Source organism: Balearica regulorum, chromosome 28 (assembly GCF_011004875.1).
Source record: "Balearica regulorum gibbericeps isolate bBalReg1 chromosome 28, bBalReg1.pri, whole genome shotgun sequence".
NCBI lineage: Eukaryota > Metazoa > Chordata > Aves > Gruiformes > Gruidae > Balearica > Balearica regulorum.
The window spans coordinates 601125-618782 of record NC_046211.1 but is presented as its reverse complement, the minus strand read 5'-3'; the positions used below and the strand labels follow the sequence as shown (position 1 = coordinate 618782).

The 17658-nt window shown below is 58.9% G+C and overlaps 2 protein-coding genes across 7 annotated transcripts in view; both read left to right on the top strand.

Moving 5' to 3' along the window:
• Window positions 1-257: 257 nt before the first annotated feature.
• On the top strand, window positions 258-6100 carry PSMD4 (proteasome 26S subunit ubiquitin receptor, non-ATPase 4). Of its 3 annotated transcripts, none has more exons than XM_075737450.1 (10): window positions 258-362; window positions 2423-2563; window positions 3234-3348; window positions 3975-4061; window positions 4281-4349; window positions 4659-4874; window positions 4970-5078; window positions 5334-5465; window positions 5689-5756; window positions 5835-6100. In XM_075737450.1, the coding sequence occupies exons 1-10, from the start codon at window positions 337-339 to the stop codon at window positions 6000-6002; spliced, it is 1131 nt and encodes a 376-aa protein (XP_075593565.1). In that variant the 5' UTR covers window positions 258-336; the 3' UTR covers window positions 6003-6100. The 3 variants fall into 3 exon arrangements, with proteins under 3 accessions (XP_075593565.1, XP_075593566.1, XP_075593564.1); XM_075737451.1 differs by lacking the exon at window positions 258-362 and adding an exon at window positions 1297-1370; XM_075737449.1 differs by lacking the exon at window positions 258-362 and adding an exon at window positions 1449-1563.
• Window positions 6101-7130: 1030 nt separating this feature from the next.
• Window positions 7131-17658, top strand: part of ZNF687 (zinc finger protein 687) — a 29900-nt gene continuing 19372 nt past the window's right edge. For 2 of the 4 annotated variants that reach the window (XR_012832676.1, XM_075737369.1), the window contains exon 1: window positions 7273-7390. The gene's annotated coding sequence lies outside the window, so the exon portion shown is untranslated. Of the gene's footprint in view, window positions 7243-7272; window positions 7391-16608; window positions 16814-17658 lie in introns of those variants that run through there. The other 2 variants (XM_075737370.1, XM_075737373.1) reach the window with 2 other exon arrangements.

The window sequence follows — 17658 nt, the reverse complement described above, 5'->3', positions numbered from 1 at the left end:
CCCCCGGGGGGTGGCTGTGGGGGCAGGACCCCCCTGGGGGGTGTGGGGGGGGTCGAGGGCCAAGTGGAAACTCCTCGTTTCTTCCCCACCGTGGGGCTGGCGGAGGGAGGGGACGGGCCCCGGGGGTTTGGGGGGGGGTGTGTGTGGGGGGGTGTCTGTGCCTGGGGGCCGCCGCCTCCATCGCGGCCCCTCCCGGGACTACAGCTCCCAGCGTGCTCAGCGCTCACCGCCACTCACCTCACAAGACGGGAAGCGGCGATTGGCCGGTAGCGTAGAGCCAATCGACGGGCGCCTTGTTTGGTCGGATCCGGGCCGGCCTGCAGGGAAGGAGGCAAGATGGTTCTGGAGAGCACCATGGTGTGGTGAGCGGGCCGGGCCGGGCCGCGCCGGGGGGCTCCTCTCCCCGCGCCCCTCTCCCTCCGCCCCACGGCCGCCACCGAGCTCCTGGGGCCGGCCGGGGCCGTCGCGGGTTTCCCTGAGTCATCCCGGGTGGCGGCGGGGCCGGGCCGGGAGGAAGGCAGGGCCTGAGGGGGCTGGGGGTGTAGGCCGAGCTGTGTGGGGAGGCAAAGCGGGGGGCTGAGGAGAAGACGATGATGGAGAGAGGGGGAGTGGATGGGTTTAAGGTGGGGAGGGGTCAGGGTAGTGGTGGCGAAGGTTTTGGGTGCTCGGGGAGGGGTTGGGTGAGGCTGGGGGCTGTCACGGTGGGGAGGGACGGGCTGGGGTGAGGGGGGGTCTGCTGGTGGGGAGGGCTCCCGCCCCAGCGGAGGGGGGTGACGGGGCAAGAGCAGGGTGTAGGGGGCTCCTGGAGACCCTGGCGAGCTGTGGAGCGGAGAGGGGCCCTTGGAGACCCCGGTGGAGGGGATGGGGTAAGCAGCCACCATGGGGCTCTGGCGTGACATGGTGCCAGGCGATGCTGCGACCGCAAACTGGGATCACGTCCTGGCAGAGGAGAGCCGGGGTGCAGCCCCGAACTGTGCAGCCCCAGCCCTGTCGGGGCACCGGTGGGGGGGGTACCTGCGGCCCCAGGAGGGTCTGCCGCTCCGCTCAGGGCCTTACCCGGCACTGCTGGGGCGGGCGTGGTGGGTTGGTGCTCGGGTAGTTGTTGTTCAGCGTCATTGTTGAGGTAAGAGGGTCCCTGGGTGCTGAACACGGCCAGGGCTGGAAGCAGAGGTGGACTTTGATGTGCAGCCACAGTCTTGTCAGTTCTTGGTTTTAGTGTTTAAGAAGGCCACGACAGAGAAAACCAGTGAAATCCATCCTGGTTCTGTTGTTCCCTTGGCTCTCCACACAGTCCCGCAGCTGTTTGGATAAAGATATCACTGTAGCCTGATTTCCTGACTGTATATCGGAGTCCTTGATGTTTTCTCAGGGTGACTCTTTGCTTACTCATGGTTAAGGGCATCAAAACATGCTGCTGCTCCTTGTGTTGTCCTGGAGAGCAGGAAGAATTCACTATTACTCCGTGAATAGTAAGCTGCAGTTCAGAAAGCCTCAGCCAGGTTGCTTTGTCTTTGTGCCTGAGATGAAGTTCAGCCACTGCTGCCTCCGCGCAGCCCACGACGGGTATTTGGTGTGGGCCAGAAGAGAGGTGGCCCAGCACGAGCCCCAGCCGGTCCTGAGCAGGGAACCCGTGGCTGTAGGGTCAGGGAAACAGCCACAGGCAGGGGTTTTTTTTGTTTGTTTCAGAAGAAATGTTTCCTCTGGTGTTAAAATTAAAAAATTCTGGGAGTATTCCTCAGGGAAGTCTTCATTTGGGGCCAGAACAAACCCTCAAGCTCTTGTTTACCTCGTCCCCCTTCCTGGGGTCACTCTCCTGAAGGCTGGTGTAAGAGAAGGGCTTTTTCTGCCTGCTCGGTGCTATATTTAATAGCCGACGGAGTGGAGGGTAGGGATTTAATTACAGCGATGTCGCGATGCGGCTGCTGCTGTTAGACGCTGTGGGGCACTGTTGCCTGTGTGCTGCGCGGGATAAACCTGCGTGGTTTGTGTAGGATGTCCCTGCCCTGGGAAAGCTGCTTTTTGTCCTGAGGAAAACTCCACGGTGGTGATGAGTGCGGAGCTTTGCGCTGTACCACGGAGCGGTGCCTCTTGGTGGGTTTTTTGTGGCGGAGATGGAAGAAGGCATCGAGGACACGTGGGTCTGAGGTTGTGTCTGGTCACAGCCGTCTCTCCCGCTCGCCAGCAAGGAGCTTTTGGCCGTTGTGGGGAGGGGATCCCAGCACTTGTCCTGTGACCCAGAGGTCAGATCTGTTCTGAAAACTCAGGGAAGTGCAGGGACGCCTCGTCTGTCTGCCCCGGGAAAGGTCCGTGTCCTGCTGCACATCCCCAGCTACGTGACCTTAGGAGCGCTGTCCTGAAAAGCACCTTTTGGGGAGAAACCTCACCTGTTTCGCAAGCTGACACCCTCCTCTCTGTGTTTCAGCGTTGACAACAGCGAGTACATGAGGAACGGAGACTTCTTACCCACTCGCCTGCAAGCCCAGCAAGATGCTGTCAACATTGTGTGCCACTCGAAAACCCGCAGTAACCCCGAGAACAACGTGGGGCTCATCACCTTAGCCAAGTACGCCCAGGGGGAACTGGCCTCAGGGTGACACTGAGGAGCGGCTGGGGGGACCCGAGAGAGAGCGCAGGGACAAGGAACAGGGGAGTGTTGCAAAATGGAGCAGCAATAACCCAGTCTAAAACCAAACCAGTTCTTCCGGGAGGACTGCTACGAGAAAACCTGGTTCCTGACCGGTCCCTGGTTCGTTGGGCTCGCTCCTGCAACGCCAGGATGTGTTACGGAGGCTTTTCTCTCTCGGGAGCTCTCTGCCAGACCCGTCCTTGTGTGGCCTTGTGTCCCAAAGGGTGGCAAATAAGGGCTGAGCTGTCGCTGCAGCTCACAGGCAGCCCCGAGAGAGTGGTTCCTCCATTTTCCTGAAATCTGCAGGACTTCAGTGCCTCTGCGAGCTCCATCTTAGCTAGAGTCGATTAAAATTGGCCTGTGCGCTCAAGGTTGCTGGGGCAGGGGACGGAGACACACACAAACCTTCATGGAGACAGATTACTTTGGGTTTTTTAGGAAACTAGGCTAAAAGTCTGGCTCCCTGTAAGCACTGACCCACGTGCTGGCAGCTTGGCGCTGCAGGCTTAGTGCAGGGTCAGCTTTTCTTGCCCCTGTAGCAAATAAAGGGTTTTGCAAAGAAATTCTCAAAGAAGAGGTCACCACAGTAAGCGTTTTTGTGTTGCAGTAACTGTGAGGTGTTGACCACGCTCACTCCAGACACGGGCCGGATCCTTTCAAAGCTACACACGGTGCAACCCAAAGGGAAAATTACCTTTTGCACGGGGATCAGAGTTGCTCACGTAAGTGGTCTTGTTAGTTCCTCGTGAGCGAGTCTGCGCCTTTCTCTGTAATTCCTTTTGCCTTAGTGGGTCCTGTTAAGTTACCCGTCCTGTTGATGGCTCGGGGATGGGAAGTCTTGTTCTCTTAGCGTCTCTATGGCTGAACAATACTGAGCAAATCATTTTGGTTTTGCCTCAGTTTCCCTGTCTGCAAAACGCAGATGAAACCTCCTTCATAAAATCCAGTTTAAAAGCTCAGAAGTTTAATAGTCTGGTCCAGGTTTGCTTCGGAGCAACCTGGCAGCTGCTTCGCAGAAGCCCAGCTGAGCTGCACGGCCCTTCTCGCCCTGAGGAGAGCAGCGCCCAGCTGAGGAGTGTCCCTCAGGATGCGGCCACCCTTTTGTCCCGTTTTCTTCCCTTGTGCCAGACAAACTGCTCCCAGCTGAGCGAAACTGCCGGCAGAGGGGAGGGCGGCCATTGAGACGTGCCTGCTTGAGGGCAGTTTGGTGAAACTCGCTGCTGGGAAGTCTCGCCTGGAATTGAGCTTCCATTTTCCTACGCAACAGGAAGAGTCTCAGGGGTGACAACCAACCACCCCTGTTTCCTGAGAGTTGCTCCTCAAGTACGACACGACTTCTGTCTTGCAGCTGGCTTTAAAACATCGCCAAGGCAAGAACCACAAGATGCGAATCATCGCCTTCGTTGGGAGCCCTGTAGAAGATAACGAGAAAGACGTGAGTAACGACCAGTCAGAGGAAAAAATGTGGGGTCGGCTCCACACTCTGCTTTGAACTGTAAATGGGGTTTACGGTTTGTTCCTGCTCCGTATCGGGAGTAAAGCGCCGCTTCCTGCCTCCAGGATTGAATCCTGAGCGCCACTGTTGGTTTCTGATGAGCTGAGCATGGGTAAGAGCCAAAATCCAAGCTAACGCCATGGTGTCTCCTCATTGCAGCTGGTGAAACTGGCAAAGCGTCTTAAGAAAGAGAAAGTCAACGTTGATATCATCAATTTTGGAGAAGAGGTGAGGCTTCTGCCGTGTTTCTGGCATAAGATCCAAGCCAGGATTTTGTGTCCTTTCCAGCCTGGAGCCCTTACTCAGGCGTGTGAGGATACGAACGGCTCTCTGAGCCTCAGCAGCTGCCCCAGTGAAAATGCTAATGTGGAGAGTGACGTTTCCCTCGGGAAGACACCTCTCTGTTTCACTGCGGGCGTTGCTAAATGCTTTCCGTCCTGACGGAAATAGCGGAGCTCTTGGCCATAGTGTGGAGAGAGGCCGGGTTTGCGGCTGAGGGAGCCGGGCGAATCTCTGGTCCTTTCTCTTTGGCCACAGGAAGCCAACACGGACAAGCTGACCGCCTTCATTAACACCTTAAACGGCAAGGATGGCACCGGCTCCCACCTGGTGACGGTGCCGCCGGGGCCGAGCCTGGCCGATGCCCTCATCAGCTCCCCCATCCTGGCCGGGGAGGGAGGTGCCATGCTGGGCCTCGGCGCCAGCGACTTCGAGTTCGGCGTGGACCCCAGCGCGGACCCGGAGCTGGCTCTGGTGAGCAGGGGGACGGGGAGGGTGGCTGCGGGTGCCCACCTCAGTCCGTCCGAGCTCTGCCCCGCTCACCTCCCCGCCTGTCCCCGTCTCCGCAGGCTCTGCGTGTCTCCATGGAGGAACAGAGGCAGCGGCAGGAGGAGGAGGCCAGGAGGGCTGCGGCCGCCTCTGCGGCTGAGGCTGGGATCGCAACCACTGGCGGGGACGGTAAGGAGCTGGGCAGGGAATGAAGCGGGCAGGGATGGGCAAGGTGTCCCCAGGGAGGGTGTCCAGCCAGCGTGTGGGCTCCCGTGGGAGCGTTCGTTGCCACGAGGCCGCCCAGCACCAAGGGAAGCGTCTCCGTTCACGGCGAAGCCCTTCTGCGAGGCCGCGTGTGCGAGAGGGGCCAGGGATCGTGTGTGGCGCTGGCCCTGCTGGGGCAGCACCCTTGCTGGCGGCTGAGCGTGGGTTCCGTCTGCGCAGATTCGGACGATGCTCTGCTGAAGATGACGATAACTCAGCAGGAGTTTGGCCGGGCCGGGCTGCCCGACCTCAGCAGCATGACGGAGGAGGAGCAGATCGCCTACGCCATGCAGATGTCGCTGCAGGGAGCCGGTGAGCGCCTGGGGCCGGCTCTCGGCCCATTCCCAAAGGGAGAAGCAAGGGGCGGCTCCTCTGCCTGTGGGGCTGGGGAACAGCCAGCCCCTGCCCCCCGGGGCTTGTCACCTGGGCAGGGTCCCCATGGCCCCGAGCGCTTGTGGGGTGGGTGCGCGGGCGTCTCCCGTGAGGCGTGGGGACGCCGCGGGCGCGTAAATCGGCCGTCCCTCTCCTCCGACAGAGTTTGCCCAGGCGGAGGCGGCGGAAGTGGACAGCAGCACGGCCATGGACACCTCCGAACCCACTAAGGTGAGGTTTTGTCCCCCTGGGAGGGGATCCCGGCCCATCTCCTCCGCCTGTCCCCAGCTTCTCTCCCTCTTCCCGCAGGAGGAAGACGACTACGACGTGATGCAGGACCCCGAGTTCCTGCAGAGCGTGCTGGAGAACCTGCCGGGCGTGGACCCCAACAACGAGGCCATCCGCAACGCCATGGGCTCCCTGGCCTCGCAGGCCTCCAAGGAGAGCAAGGACAAAAAGGAGGAGGAGAAGAAATGAGGGCGCTGGGCCGGGGCTCGCTGCCGCCCGCCCCGGGGGTGAGTCGGCCGCGGGGCCGGGGGCTCTGCTGTGACCGGGCAATAAAGGCTTTCCACGGGTCTCTGTGCTGACGCCTCTGTGGGGCTGAGCCCTGGCGGGGGGCAGCCCCGGCCCCTCCTGGGGGGCTCAGGGTTCCCCCCCGCACCGGGGGGGGTTGGGGTTCCCCCACACCGGAGGGTCCAGGTCCGTCCCCCCACTGCACCGGGGGCTCCGGGACCCCCCACACCGGGGGGTTGGGGTTCCCCCCCCGCACGGGGGAGGCGGGGCACACGTCTCTGGGGGGCGGGGTCTGCCTGCCCAAGCCCCGCCCCCCCGCGGTCCCTGTTTCTGCCCGCGGGATGTTTATAGTGAGGCCGGAGGGGGTGGGGCTTGGTGGGTTGATGACCAGTGGAGTCAGCCAATCAGTGAGGGGGTAGTAGGGATGTTGTCGGTTCTGGGGGGAGGGGGCTGGAGAGGTGGCCAATGGAGAGCTGGGGAGGGTGGGATTTTGTGTTGAGTGGCGGACGGGCGGCTCGATGGGTGGTGTGGGTTCGTCATGGCGGACTGGCGGGCGGGCCAGCCAATGGGGGAGCAGAGAGGCAGGGGCGTGTCTGAGTGACAGGTGTCTTCACCGACGGGAATGAGCCTTTGTGCATCACGTGCTAGCCGGAGGTGGGTAGGGCGGGCATGCAGCTCCTTCCTTGACTGACAGCGTCGCCAGCAAATGGGAGAAGACGGTTGAACCACCGCTGAGAGCTTGCAACCAATGGGACTGGTGGAGGGATGGGCTCTTGCGTTGAGCGACAGGTCTCTCGCTCAATAGGAAAACAACAGCTGGGAGGCTCCCTGATGGACAGTCTCTGTGGCCAATAGCTGCGAGAGCCCGTGCTTGAAGGGCAGCCTCGTTTGACCAATGGAAAGCGGGAGGACGTGGGCTGTCTTGATGAACACAGCCTCCAGCCAATAAGCAGCGGGGCTGCCCCGTGCGCGAGCCAGAGTCAACCACCAATAGGAAGCGGGGCAGCGGGGCGGGCGGGGACCGTGCTTTGAATGGCACGCCCGCCCCCCAATGAGCACACCTCGCGGGAGGCGGGCTCCAGCCGCGGAGTTGTCTTCCGCTCCGCCAACGGCGAGTGCGAACAGCCGCGACCACCCGAGAGCGACAGCGGCGCTGGCCAATCGCAGTGCGCGCGGCGGCGAGTGGCGGGCGGCATCACCAATGGTGCGGCGCGGGGGGGGCGGGAGCGCGGCGCGCGAGCGGCCGGCGGCGAAGGGCGGGGGGCGCGAGCCAAGCAGGAAGTGGCTGAGGAGAAGCGGCCGCCGCGGAGGGGCCTGGGCGGGAGCCGGCCGCCCCCCGCCCGCAGCAGCAGGTACCGCCGCCGCGGGACCCCCCGGGCCTCACGCGGCCCCGGGCGGTGCTGGGGGGCGGGCTCGGGGGGTGCCGGGGCCTGGAGGGGGGGCCCGGGCCTGGAGGGGAAGCCCCGGGCCGCCCCGGTCAGAGGAGGCCGTGAGGCGTGAGGGGAGGTGACGGTCCTGCCCCTCTTCCCCCCCCTCGGGGCCGGGGTGAGCGGGAGCCGTCCCCCTGCCCGCTCGGGATCTGGGGCGGCGGTAACGGCCGGCCCCTCCCCTTCGTGCCTCGGGGTGGGGTCACGGTCATCCCCGTACCCCTGCGGGGTCTGGGGGGGTCACGGGCACCCTCTCTCCTCCCGCGCTTTGGGGGAGGCACCGTGTATCCCCGCCCTCCCCGTGAGCTTCGGGGGGCGGCGGCGGTGGCGGCAACCTGAGGGCCGTCCTGTCCTGTCCTGTCCGCCTCTGGAGGTGCGGGGGGGCAGTAACAGTTGTTCCCTTCAGGAGCCGGGGGTGGGGGAGCGGTCCCGTTCCCCCGCATTTACAGGAGGGCTGAGTCCATCCCTCCCCCCAGGCCCGAGGGGTCTGGGTCGTGACTCCCCTCCCCGCTGTCTCTGGGGAGCCCGGCCGTGTCCCCCTCCCTCCCCGCAGCGGAGGGGCTGGGAGTGCCCACCCGCATCCCTGGGGAGACCCGGGCTTGCTCCCCCGGCCCTGACATCACCGGGAGTGCCCCCGTTCCCGTGGCTCTGGTCGTGCTCCCCTATAGATAGGGGCAGGATGAGCCCTCCCGTAGCTGGGGGAGGCTTTGGGGGGGTTCATATGCCCCCACGGCTCCCGGGAGGGGCCCGTCGCAGCTCCCTCTCTCCAGCTCTGGGATTCGGGACTGTTGTGGTTTCCTTCCAGAGCTCTTGGCACTGAGCTCCCTCCTCCTCCCTGCCCTGAGGGGGCTGAGGAGAGGGGGGGCGGCCTTCCCCCTCCAGCACAGGGCTCAGAGAGGGGCTGGCAGGGGTCCCCCCAGATCTTCAGCTGTGACATCTCTTGCAAATAAGGTGGTGTCTTGTTTTGGGACCCCAGTTCCTGGGGGGATTTTCTCGCTCCTCAAGTTTTTGAGGAGCGGCTGAGTGAATAAGAAGCCGGTCGGGCTTTGGGCTGTCTAGATCTTCCTCTCTGGTTTCTCTAGGTAGCGGCGTCCCAAGGACAGCGTTTGATAACAGGGCGTACGGGTCTCTTATCACACCCCGATGTCCTGGGAAGAACAGTGGTGCGGCTGCCAAATGGTTTAGGGTTTTGGGAGGAGGGAACCTTGCTATTGTACCGGTTTTGGTGGGGGAAGAGAATATGGGAGGTGTGAAGAGGATCCTGTAATGCAGCCTGCGTGTTTTCAGAAGAAAAAGCGGGTCCTGTAACAGCCGTCTGCCTGTCGGGGATGGTTGGGAGGAATCGGGAAGCTCTCTAGGAGAGCTGGTGTGGTTCCAGATGCAGGAGAAGGCTTGCGGAGAGGTGGGCACCGTCCTGACTTCCCGTGGGGAAGAGGCTGGGAATAGCCAAGACTAACGTCAGGTTCTTGCTGCCGCTTCTCGAGTTGCCCGGTGAGGCTCGGGGGTCTCCGGCCCGCTCTGGGTCTGCAGGCAGTGAGGTGCCCCTGGGCTGGGGGCTGCTGGAGCCCTGGGGGGGAGGAGGAGGAGGAGGAGGCGGCCAAGGGGCAGGGAGCGTACCTTCTGTGGGGAAGTCGAGCGCTTCAGCAGGGCTATTTCTTGTGGGTCTTGGCCACTTCCTTAAGAGCCTCCTGGTTTTTTGTTTGTGAGAGGGAGAGTGGGTTGGTAGTAAGAATGGGTTGTTTTCTGTCAAACCCAGTTTCTTTTCTCTCCTCCCGTTTCTCGGGCAAAAAGTCCCTTAATTCCTCGCTGCTGATGTCTGCGTGTCATTGGGGCAGCCCTTGGGGGCTGTGATTACCTTCCCACAATTAGTTTAATTCAAAGAGGGCAGTTCGATAGCCTCCATACTTAGGTTTTAAGCGATGCGTTAGGAAATGAGCCTTGTTTGTGGAAACAGCTGCCTCAAAGGATGTATTTTTAGTGTGTCTGAGGAGGAAAAAAAAAGTGCGTCACCCACATGTGGCCATGCTGGCATTAGCAGAGGCGGGAGGACTGGCGAAGGTGCTGCCCAAAGACTGCCTTCCCTCGAGTTCTGCTGGTCAGGAGCGGCGGGAGGATCGGCGAGCACGGCCAGCGCTCTTACTCCTGATGTTCGTCCTGCAGCCTGGTCTGTGCGAGGGGGCCCCGATTCCCCGTAGGGACCGCTCTAAACCAGTGGGGCGGTGCAGAAGTGCAGGGCTCCCATTGTCGGAGAGGTGGTGCTGGTGTGGAGGTAGCTCAGGATCTCCTGTGATGACCAGGAGTACCAACAGCACCCAAAGCTCTCATCATCTTGCAGGAATCATGTTCGTCTCTACATTTCTGGGTTTATTCCACCCTGATTAGGTTCTCCTGGGTCTAATCCCTCCTTCTGCTAACACGCGATTGCCCCCTGCAAGATATTTTCTAGGCCTTTAATTTATTTGTACCACCAAGTACCAAAGCACACATCTGGGTACTATAAAAATAATAACGCGCTAATAGCAAGCGAGCGCAGTTATGGTGCGGGGCCGTCGTAGTGTGCGACGGGAGTGAGGGAACTCGGTGTTCCCTTCCTTTTGGCATCCTACGTGGCAGATTTTCTATTTATACCGCTAGAATAAACGGGGTGTTCTGGCTGAGTTAAGAAACTTTACATTATAAAACGCAGTGTAATGAAATAGCAGGAAGCCCGCCGGGATGGAGATAACTGGTAACCGCTCGTTGCGATGTGGAAACGGTCCCAGGTGAGGGGAGCATCATTTGGCTGAACGCCTGGGGAGATCCTGGTCATTCTGCCACGGAATGTCTGCCTGGAACCATCAAACCCTTGTCTGCGTACACCAGCGTGGATCCTGGTCATACTGGTAAATCTGGGAAGCAAAACCTCCCTGCGTTGACGCTGAGGCTGGTTTCTGCCGATCATGGCTACAAAGATGCCTGCCAGTGTTTAAAAACTTAATTTTTCAGGCCGGCCAAATTGTTGGGATTTCTGGATCTCGTCCACCACTTGTTTGTTTTGATATCTCTACAAGTTAGCAGATGGTAGAGACTTAATTCTGTTAAACGTATGGGAATTTAATCCCCGACCAGCCTCCGGTCAGGATGCGTCGTCTCTGCGTGGCAGCTGTGCCGGGATGGGAGCTTGGGACCGGGCTGCCGGGCACCTCTCCTTGGATTTGCACCCGACTGCGGGGACGGGAAAGAACTGAATTTCCTGCTCCATTCCCTGACGAAGCATCTTTTTTGCTTGAATTCAATGAAATCTGTGAGCTAGCTATTCCTATCCCGGCAGGGGGAATCTGTGTGTTGGTAAGAGACCGTCTCCTCTCCCTTCCCTTCGCAGCTGATTTTAGATTCACCTCTTGCTTTTAGAGACTCACTTGCTGTCGCAAAACCTACTGAACGATAAAAAATGAGCTTAACCTGTTTCGGTGGTGATACTTGCTGGTCTGGGTCCGACACCAGCCCTGTCTCTGTATTTCACTGTAAACGTTATTCTCTCCTGTTTTTCTTTCCTACCGATGCGTCGGAAGGAGATCTGGGGTGGTTTTGTTCTTGCTGTGTCTGATCCAAACAGCAGGGAGGGATCCTCAAGAAGCCACCTTAGACAGACGGAGCAAGCGTGCAGAACAAAGGGAGCACATTTTTTAGTGACTTTAATTACAGCAATTGTAAATCTGGGTTCAAACTCTTCACGACCAGCGTCTTCAGACTGAAAGCGGCAAGAAGGTTGTTCCTTTCCCCACGTGTGAGCCGAGGCCGTCTCGGCCTCTCTGCGGCAGTGAGGAGCTCCGACCTCTTCCCAGAGCGTTTGGAGATGATGCTTGAAATGATGGGGCAGCCCGGGCTGATGGGCGCCGCTCCCTTGTCCGGGAGGGTTGACGTGCTGCGGAGAATAACGTGGGGTTTTTTCTGGGGATGTCTGTACAGGACTAAAGCCAAGAGCTACCTGCGCCTGTCCTCCAGCAAATAATTCAAGTTCCATACTTCAAGCCTTCTTGAAATCGGAGGCAGTGGGCAGCCTGCAGCTGGGGATGCTGCTTATTAAATTTTAAAGCGAGCATGATTGGTGTGTGTGAAATAGGAGGCAGCGTTTAAAAAGGAGAGGAAAGTACCGCTGCTGGGCACAGATCTTTGTCCCTCGGCCTCCCCCGGCAGGATGGGGCTGGGTTGCGTCGATGCTCTGGGAACACAGGCGCCTTGTTTGTAGCTGGCGAGCCCTTTTGCACAGACACAGCTTATATCATTTATTTATAGAAATAGATATATACTGCCGGACCAAAATAAGTCATGCTAACGCCAAACAACTCCATTTTTTTTGCAGTTGCTGGCCTTGTTTGTGGGTCTGGAGTAGGATTTTGCTGCTCTTTGCTCCCCCTCCCACGGTTTTTACCCCACGCCGAGCGAGTTCTGCCAGCACAACCTCTAGGTGTGCCTGGGCTGGGTCTGGGCACAAGGACGGCCTCGGCTCCGGGTTTGGAGGCTGGGATTTGCCACGGCGTTTGCATCATCGCCGCTAGTTCTGTCGGGGGATAATTCCTCCTTGTTGATACAGTCGGGGGCATCCGAGCGAGGCGTGTTTGCATTGCTGTGCTGGCGGATGGGGCCGGAGTGCTTTGCCGCGCCAGCTTACCCGCTCGGTGCGACTCCCGTGCAAACGCCGGGCCTTGCGCCGTCACCAGCTCTCTGCCTCCTCGCTCTCCCGTAGGAAATGGAGCCAGGAAGGGGTTTTCAAGCGGCGCTCCTCCTCCTCGAGCTGAACTGAAACAGTGCTGGCTGGCTTGTGCAGGCACGCAGCTCGCCAGCCGGTTCAGCCAAGGCGTTTGCAGCCCTTGGTTTTGGGGTTTTTCTGCAAAGGGGAATGGCTGCCGCAGTGAACTGCGGTAACCGTGGACGTGCTTATTCCAGAACAAGGCTGAGGAGGGCCCGCCTGTTCCCCGCAGGAAGGGATCCCGCTGTTGCCACACTCCTGGCCAGCGGAGATGGCTTTGCTACACCGTGCGGGAGAACCGCAGGCGATGGGATTGCCGTGGCCCTTCAGAAAACCACCGCCAGCGCCCTGCCTTTCTCTTCTGCTCCCTCGTGGCCTGCAGAAAGGTCCAGCTCGCTCGGCTCCGCTGTGCCGGTGTGAGATCCGGTGGTTGGGCGTACGGAGGAGAAAGGGACAGTGGGCCCTGGTGAAGCTGCTGCTGTGGGGAGATGCCCAGAATCTGCCCAGACCCGGCGGGGAGATGTCTGGAGCCCGGGGGAAGATGTCCAGACCAGCTCGGGGCTGGACGTGCGACCTGTTTAGATGTTAATGTGGAGGGACGGCTGAGCTGAGCAGAGCACAATGGAGCACAAAACATGCGCATAATGGCTGAAGTTTTAATCTCCTGCTGCAGCCTGGAGCAGGGAAAACAATGCCGAGGGTTTCAAATGGCCCATCGAGCGCCCTGGCAGAGTATTATTTTCTACCTGGTACTCCCAGAGAGCCTTTTCATGTGCTAGAAGGGAAGAAAAAAGGAAAAGGGGAAGGAAGAACGGTCAGGCTGAGCCCTTTCCCAGGCGCGTCAGCAGCAGGGCACAGGCTCCGCTTGGGGCAAGGCAGCATGCCTCCCCGAGAGGCAGTAGATTTCATTGGGAAAAATTAATAATTAAACTCTTGGAGCGCCTTAAAGTGACCGTTCTCTCCCCATCTGTCAGTGAGCTGATAGCCAGGCTGGGTGAGAGCCGCCGAGCATCCCACTGTGCCACCTTCTCCTGGAGTGTTATCCGGGCCGTGCCACAAAAGCCTCTGGATGCGGGATGAACCAGACCGGTCCAGGTTTCTGGCCGTGCCGCTCTCTGGGAGCATGCCGGCTATCTGCCAGCTGTTCTTCCCTCAAAACCAGTACTGCTGGGCCGTTCTTTCCCACCTTGTTAACAGCTGCTGGGAATATATATCCAGGCGTGCTGGGATCGATTGGAATCAAATCCGGATTGAATCATACCACCCCTTTTGTCCCCGCGGCCGTGAGATGGGACATGCCAGGAAGCGTGGCCATGGGCTGCTCCGTACAGACCAGCCCTCGTGCGATGGGTTATTGGATCGTCGCCTGTAGGAGCCGTTTCGGCAGCAGTGTTTGCCATTATCATGGGTATTCAAGCATGTTTGCGTTCAATAAATGAAAAAAAAAAAAAAAGCCTGAAGTGGCAGAGCAAACTCTGCTGCCATCGTGTCATCATTGTCTCTTTTCTTTCCCGTTAAATCCTGCAGCCACAGCTGCTTTTGGGTCCAATCTTTGCAGCTGGACACGCACAGGGGTGCTGCGAGTGCCGCTCTGGGTGTCCCAAACCCCCCCCAACCCTGAAGCCTGCGTGGGGGCCGCGTCTGCTGTGCGAGCGCGTGGCGCCTGTGCCTTGGAAGTGGATAAACCCTGCCAGACCTGGCCGCGTGTTATTGCTGCTCAACGTGGGGGGAGGCAGAACCCCAGGGAGGGGGTGGCCGTCACACACCGAGCACAAAGGTGTTTCTCGGTGCAGACTTTGTTCCCGGAGGTGCTGAGCGCCTGGATTTTGTACCGGCAGCATTTTGCGCTTTGCTGCTCCGAGGCTGCTGGAGCCCCTGCCAGCCGCTCCTCCAGCATGTTTCTTTTGGGGGTGATCCTTTCCTTGTTTGGTCTGAACCAGGAGGTGCGAGCTCTTTTTTGGAAAGCTTGAAGCAAATGTCTCTCCCCCACGCTCTCGGTAAATCAAGCGGTGCTGGACATTCGAGAGAAAATGATACTGTTGGCTAGCACTAACCCTGGAAAACAGCTGAACAAAGAGTTGGACGTGGCAGGTGGAGGTCCTGCTGGGCAGGAGAGCGGCCCAGATTGCGCGAGAAATGAGATTGAAGTTTGCTCCCGCGCGAGGAACGGGCCTCGCACCTCCCTGCGATCCGGCAGGATCTGCTGATGCCGCCGGCTGGGTGAAAGGAAAGGCTGCTGTGGAAGGACCTGGCTCTGCTGGTTGTGGTGTTGGGTGGTTTTGGTCAGCTCTGGGTTTCTAAACTGGGGAGAGCTGGTCTTTAGACCTCCCTTAGGTGCTCTTTTCCCGTGTGCTTTGAGCCTGGCACCCGTCAGTGTTTCTCCGTAGGTCCGAGTGGCCGTCGGGCTGCAGGCAGCAGCTTCCCTGCTGAAAAAAGGGAAATTGAGCTCCCAAAGCTGGGAACCTCGGGTCTTGTGTGTGTGTGTGTGTGCTTCCCTCTGAGCAGGAGGAGCTTGGGGGATTTGGCATGGAGATGACAGCTTATGAAACTCCCCAGACGCTGCCTTGCTTTGTCGTGAGCTTACCTCCCCGATGCCTGCTTCTAACCGAGCTGTTGAAGCTTCAGCAGCCCCGTTGAGGTGAAGAAAGGGGGGGACCGGTCAGCTGGGGCCTCTGGGCGCTTCTGGGGTTTGACTCGGACCCTTCCCCCTTTGCGAGACCTTGAAGAATCCTAAAACCAGAGACCCCGCACCTTTTGCCTTACTCCGTCCTTCAGAGGAGCTGGAGGGATGGTCTCGCTCCTCCATCAGATGATATTTTCTCTCTCTAAAGTCTCTGCCATTTGGTTCTTGATGCATTTCAAAGCCCCACAGCGTCCTTGGGGTGCCCTCGTCTTAGAAACGGAGAAGCGCAGGGCTTCTTGCTCCCCTTTCCCCTGCATGGCAAGTCCCGGTCTGGCCAAGCTCAGGGGACCGCAGACGCTGCCGCTTCAGCAAATGCAGACCCTCTCTGTCCCAGAGCTCCCTGGGAAGGGTCAGGATATGTGCCTGGAGATGGGAAGAGCCTCTCCAGGAATCACTGAGGATTTTTCTTTGGGTTTTAAGTGGAGGGGAGGATGCAAATGCTGCCGGGGAGGCTGAGAAACCTGGTGTGATGCAGCAGAGCCTGGGCACCCCGTAGTCGCTGCTGCTTCTTGCAGCCCCCGTCTCTCCCGCACCCTGCCCTGCCCGCGCGGATGGCAGCAGCGGCGATGCTGAGCCGCCGAGTTTCTGGATCCCGGCGCTGGCAGATGGCAGGGGAGGGGGGGGCCGCTTCGGCCATCAGCCGCTGCGCTGGGGGGGCAAGGCGGTGGGGAGGGACCCCTCCGGCTCGCATCGCCATCACCTGCAGAGCGGCCAGCAGTTGCCGTTAGACGACCGCCGTACCCAGAGCTGCCCTCCCAAAGTGCCAGGGGGGGCAGAGGAGTTTGGTGCTGGGTTATTTTATTTATTTCTCTCTTTTTTTCCCTCCGAAGCTCCCCTCCCACTGCAGCCGTCCCCGCTGAGCCCTGACCTCATGATGTCATGCTGGGAGTAGGACGTGTTGCTGGTTCTTGTTTAACCAGCCTGCCTTTCTATCATTTTCCCCCTCTCCTACACGTGAAACCTGAGACCACTCTCTGTCCCTTCCCCCCCTTTTTTTTTCTCTTTTTCTCCCTCTCCGCTCCATCCAGAAGCTCCTTCCCATCAGGTCAGTACCGGGCTCGGGTCCCTGCCACAGCGGCTGCCTCTCCGGAAACGCAGTGGGGACGGCGTTTGCAAATTGTGCCGTTAAAGGCTTGCTAGATAAGCAAATTCTTAGGAGATCAGGAGGCAGAGAGAGAAATCTCGTGTGCTGGCAAGGGGTTGGGTGCTGTGATTTGGAAATAGGCTGCGCGGGTCTGGACTACGATTACAGAGCAAGTGGATGCAAGTGGGAGCAGGGGTTTGTCACTGAGGTGATGGCCAGGGGACTTTGTGGATGGCTCGTGGTGTAAATGCTGCATGGGAAGGGGTGGAAAAGCATTTGAGGCCGTGGAGGAGCGTGGGACAAGTGCGAGGGACGGGCACGAGCAGGGGCTGCTGGGTGCAGAACCCCTGTGAGGGCTGGGGACATGGGGGTGCCGGTTCCCTGCAAGGGCTGTTCCCCAAATTGCTTTGCTGGCCTCGATGTGTCTCCTCTGCCTGCTTCCTTCATCCCGAAGAGGGGGAGGTGATTTTTTCTCCCTGGTAAGGAGGAGAAGAGGGGGCGTGGGAGATTTAATTCCATGTCCGTGGCTCCACAGATTTTAATTTTGGATCCACGGTCATGGAATTAAATAAAGGTTTTTAATGTGCAAGTGCCGTTCTTAATGTTAACATTTGTTTCTCTTCTGACCTGTGTTATCTCTTCTGAAGCTTGGCTGAATCCCTTCTGCCTTTTATATTAGCAAAACTAATTATAGTTCTGGAAAGTAGTGAGGGGCGGCTAACGAACGTTGAAGTTGGAGAATCTGTCTGGCACGGTGCTAGATACCAGAAGGTGGTCCCCAGAGCAGCCGGCCCAGGAGGGGCCTACGCAGAAGCGAAGAAAGCGGAGAGGGGAAGGATGTAGCTCCAGCAGGTACGGGGTTTCGGTGGGGTGGGATCCATCGGTGGCAGAATGAGTCCTGATGTGATGGGAGATGGTCCGGCTCCGTTGTGTGGCGTTCACATCACCCCGTGCCTCAGTTTCCTCACGTGTAGCAGGAAGCAGAGGGGCTAAACCCCGACTTCATCAAGAGAGTGAGCTTGTTAGGATGTTTCCCGTATGCCAGATCTCACTTGGGAGAGAAATGCTGTTTGGAGACGGAGAAAAACCCAAAGTCCTCTTGCAGGTTCGGTGTACTGTTTTCTGCGGGTTGACAGCAGCGCAGCCTGTGTTTTCTGAGCAAGCAGTCCTTCTGAGTGATTCCTTAATAACTTGCCGTCAGACTAATAGTATCTCTTAAAATCCTTTCATCTCTGAAATCTTGTTTAGTTTTTGGCCTTAATTTGCACAGTAAAGTGACACTGTTCTGTGTCATTTGAAAAATATCAAGTTGGTTTTAGCATCTTGCCGGGGGAAAGAGCTCTGGCTGGCCGCTTTCAGGAAATTTTCCGTTTTGGATATACCCTTTTGGAGCAGGGTGCTGTGTGTGTTGCAGGGGGAAACTTAAATTAAACCATCTAAACGCTCATTTTAAAGTGGCTTTCTACTACAAAGCCATGGCCGCTCGTACCAACTTGTGCAAAACTTGTCAAAGCTCCACTTCTAGTCCCAAAACAAAGGAAAGCTGTACGTTTATCTCGCACAATCTCTCGACCACGAAATCCGGGCAGTGGTTCTGCAGCACTCTGGGCTCTGCTCCCAGCAGTGCTTTCTTTGACGAGTTGCAGGGCTGCAGGGAAGGGAAGGCAAGGCTGCTGCGCTGCGCCATGGCCTGATCC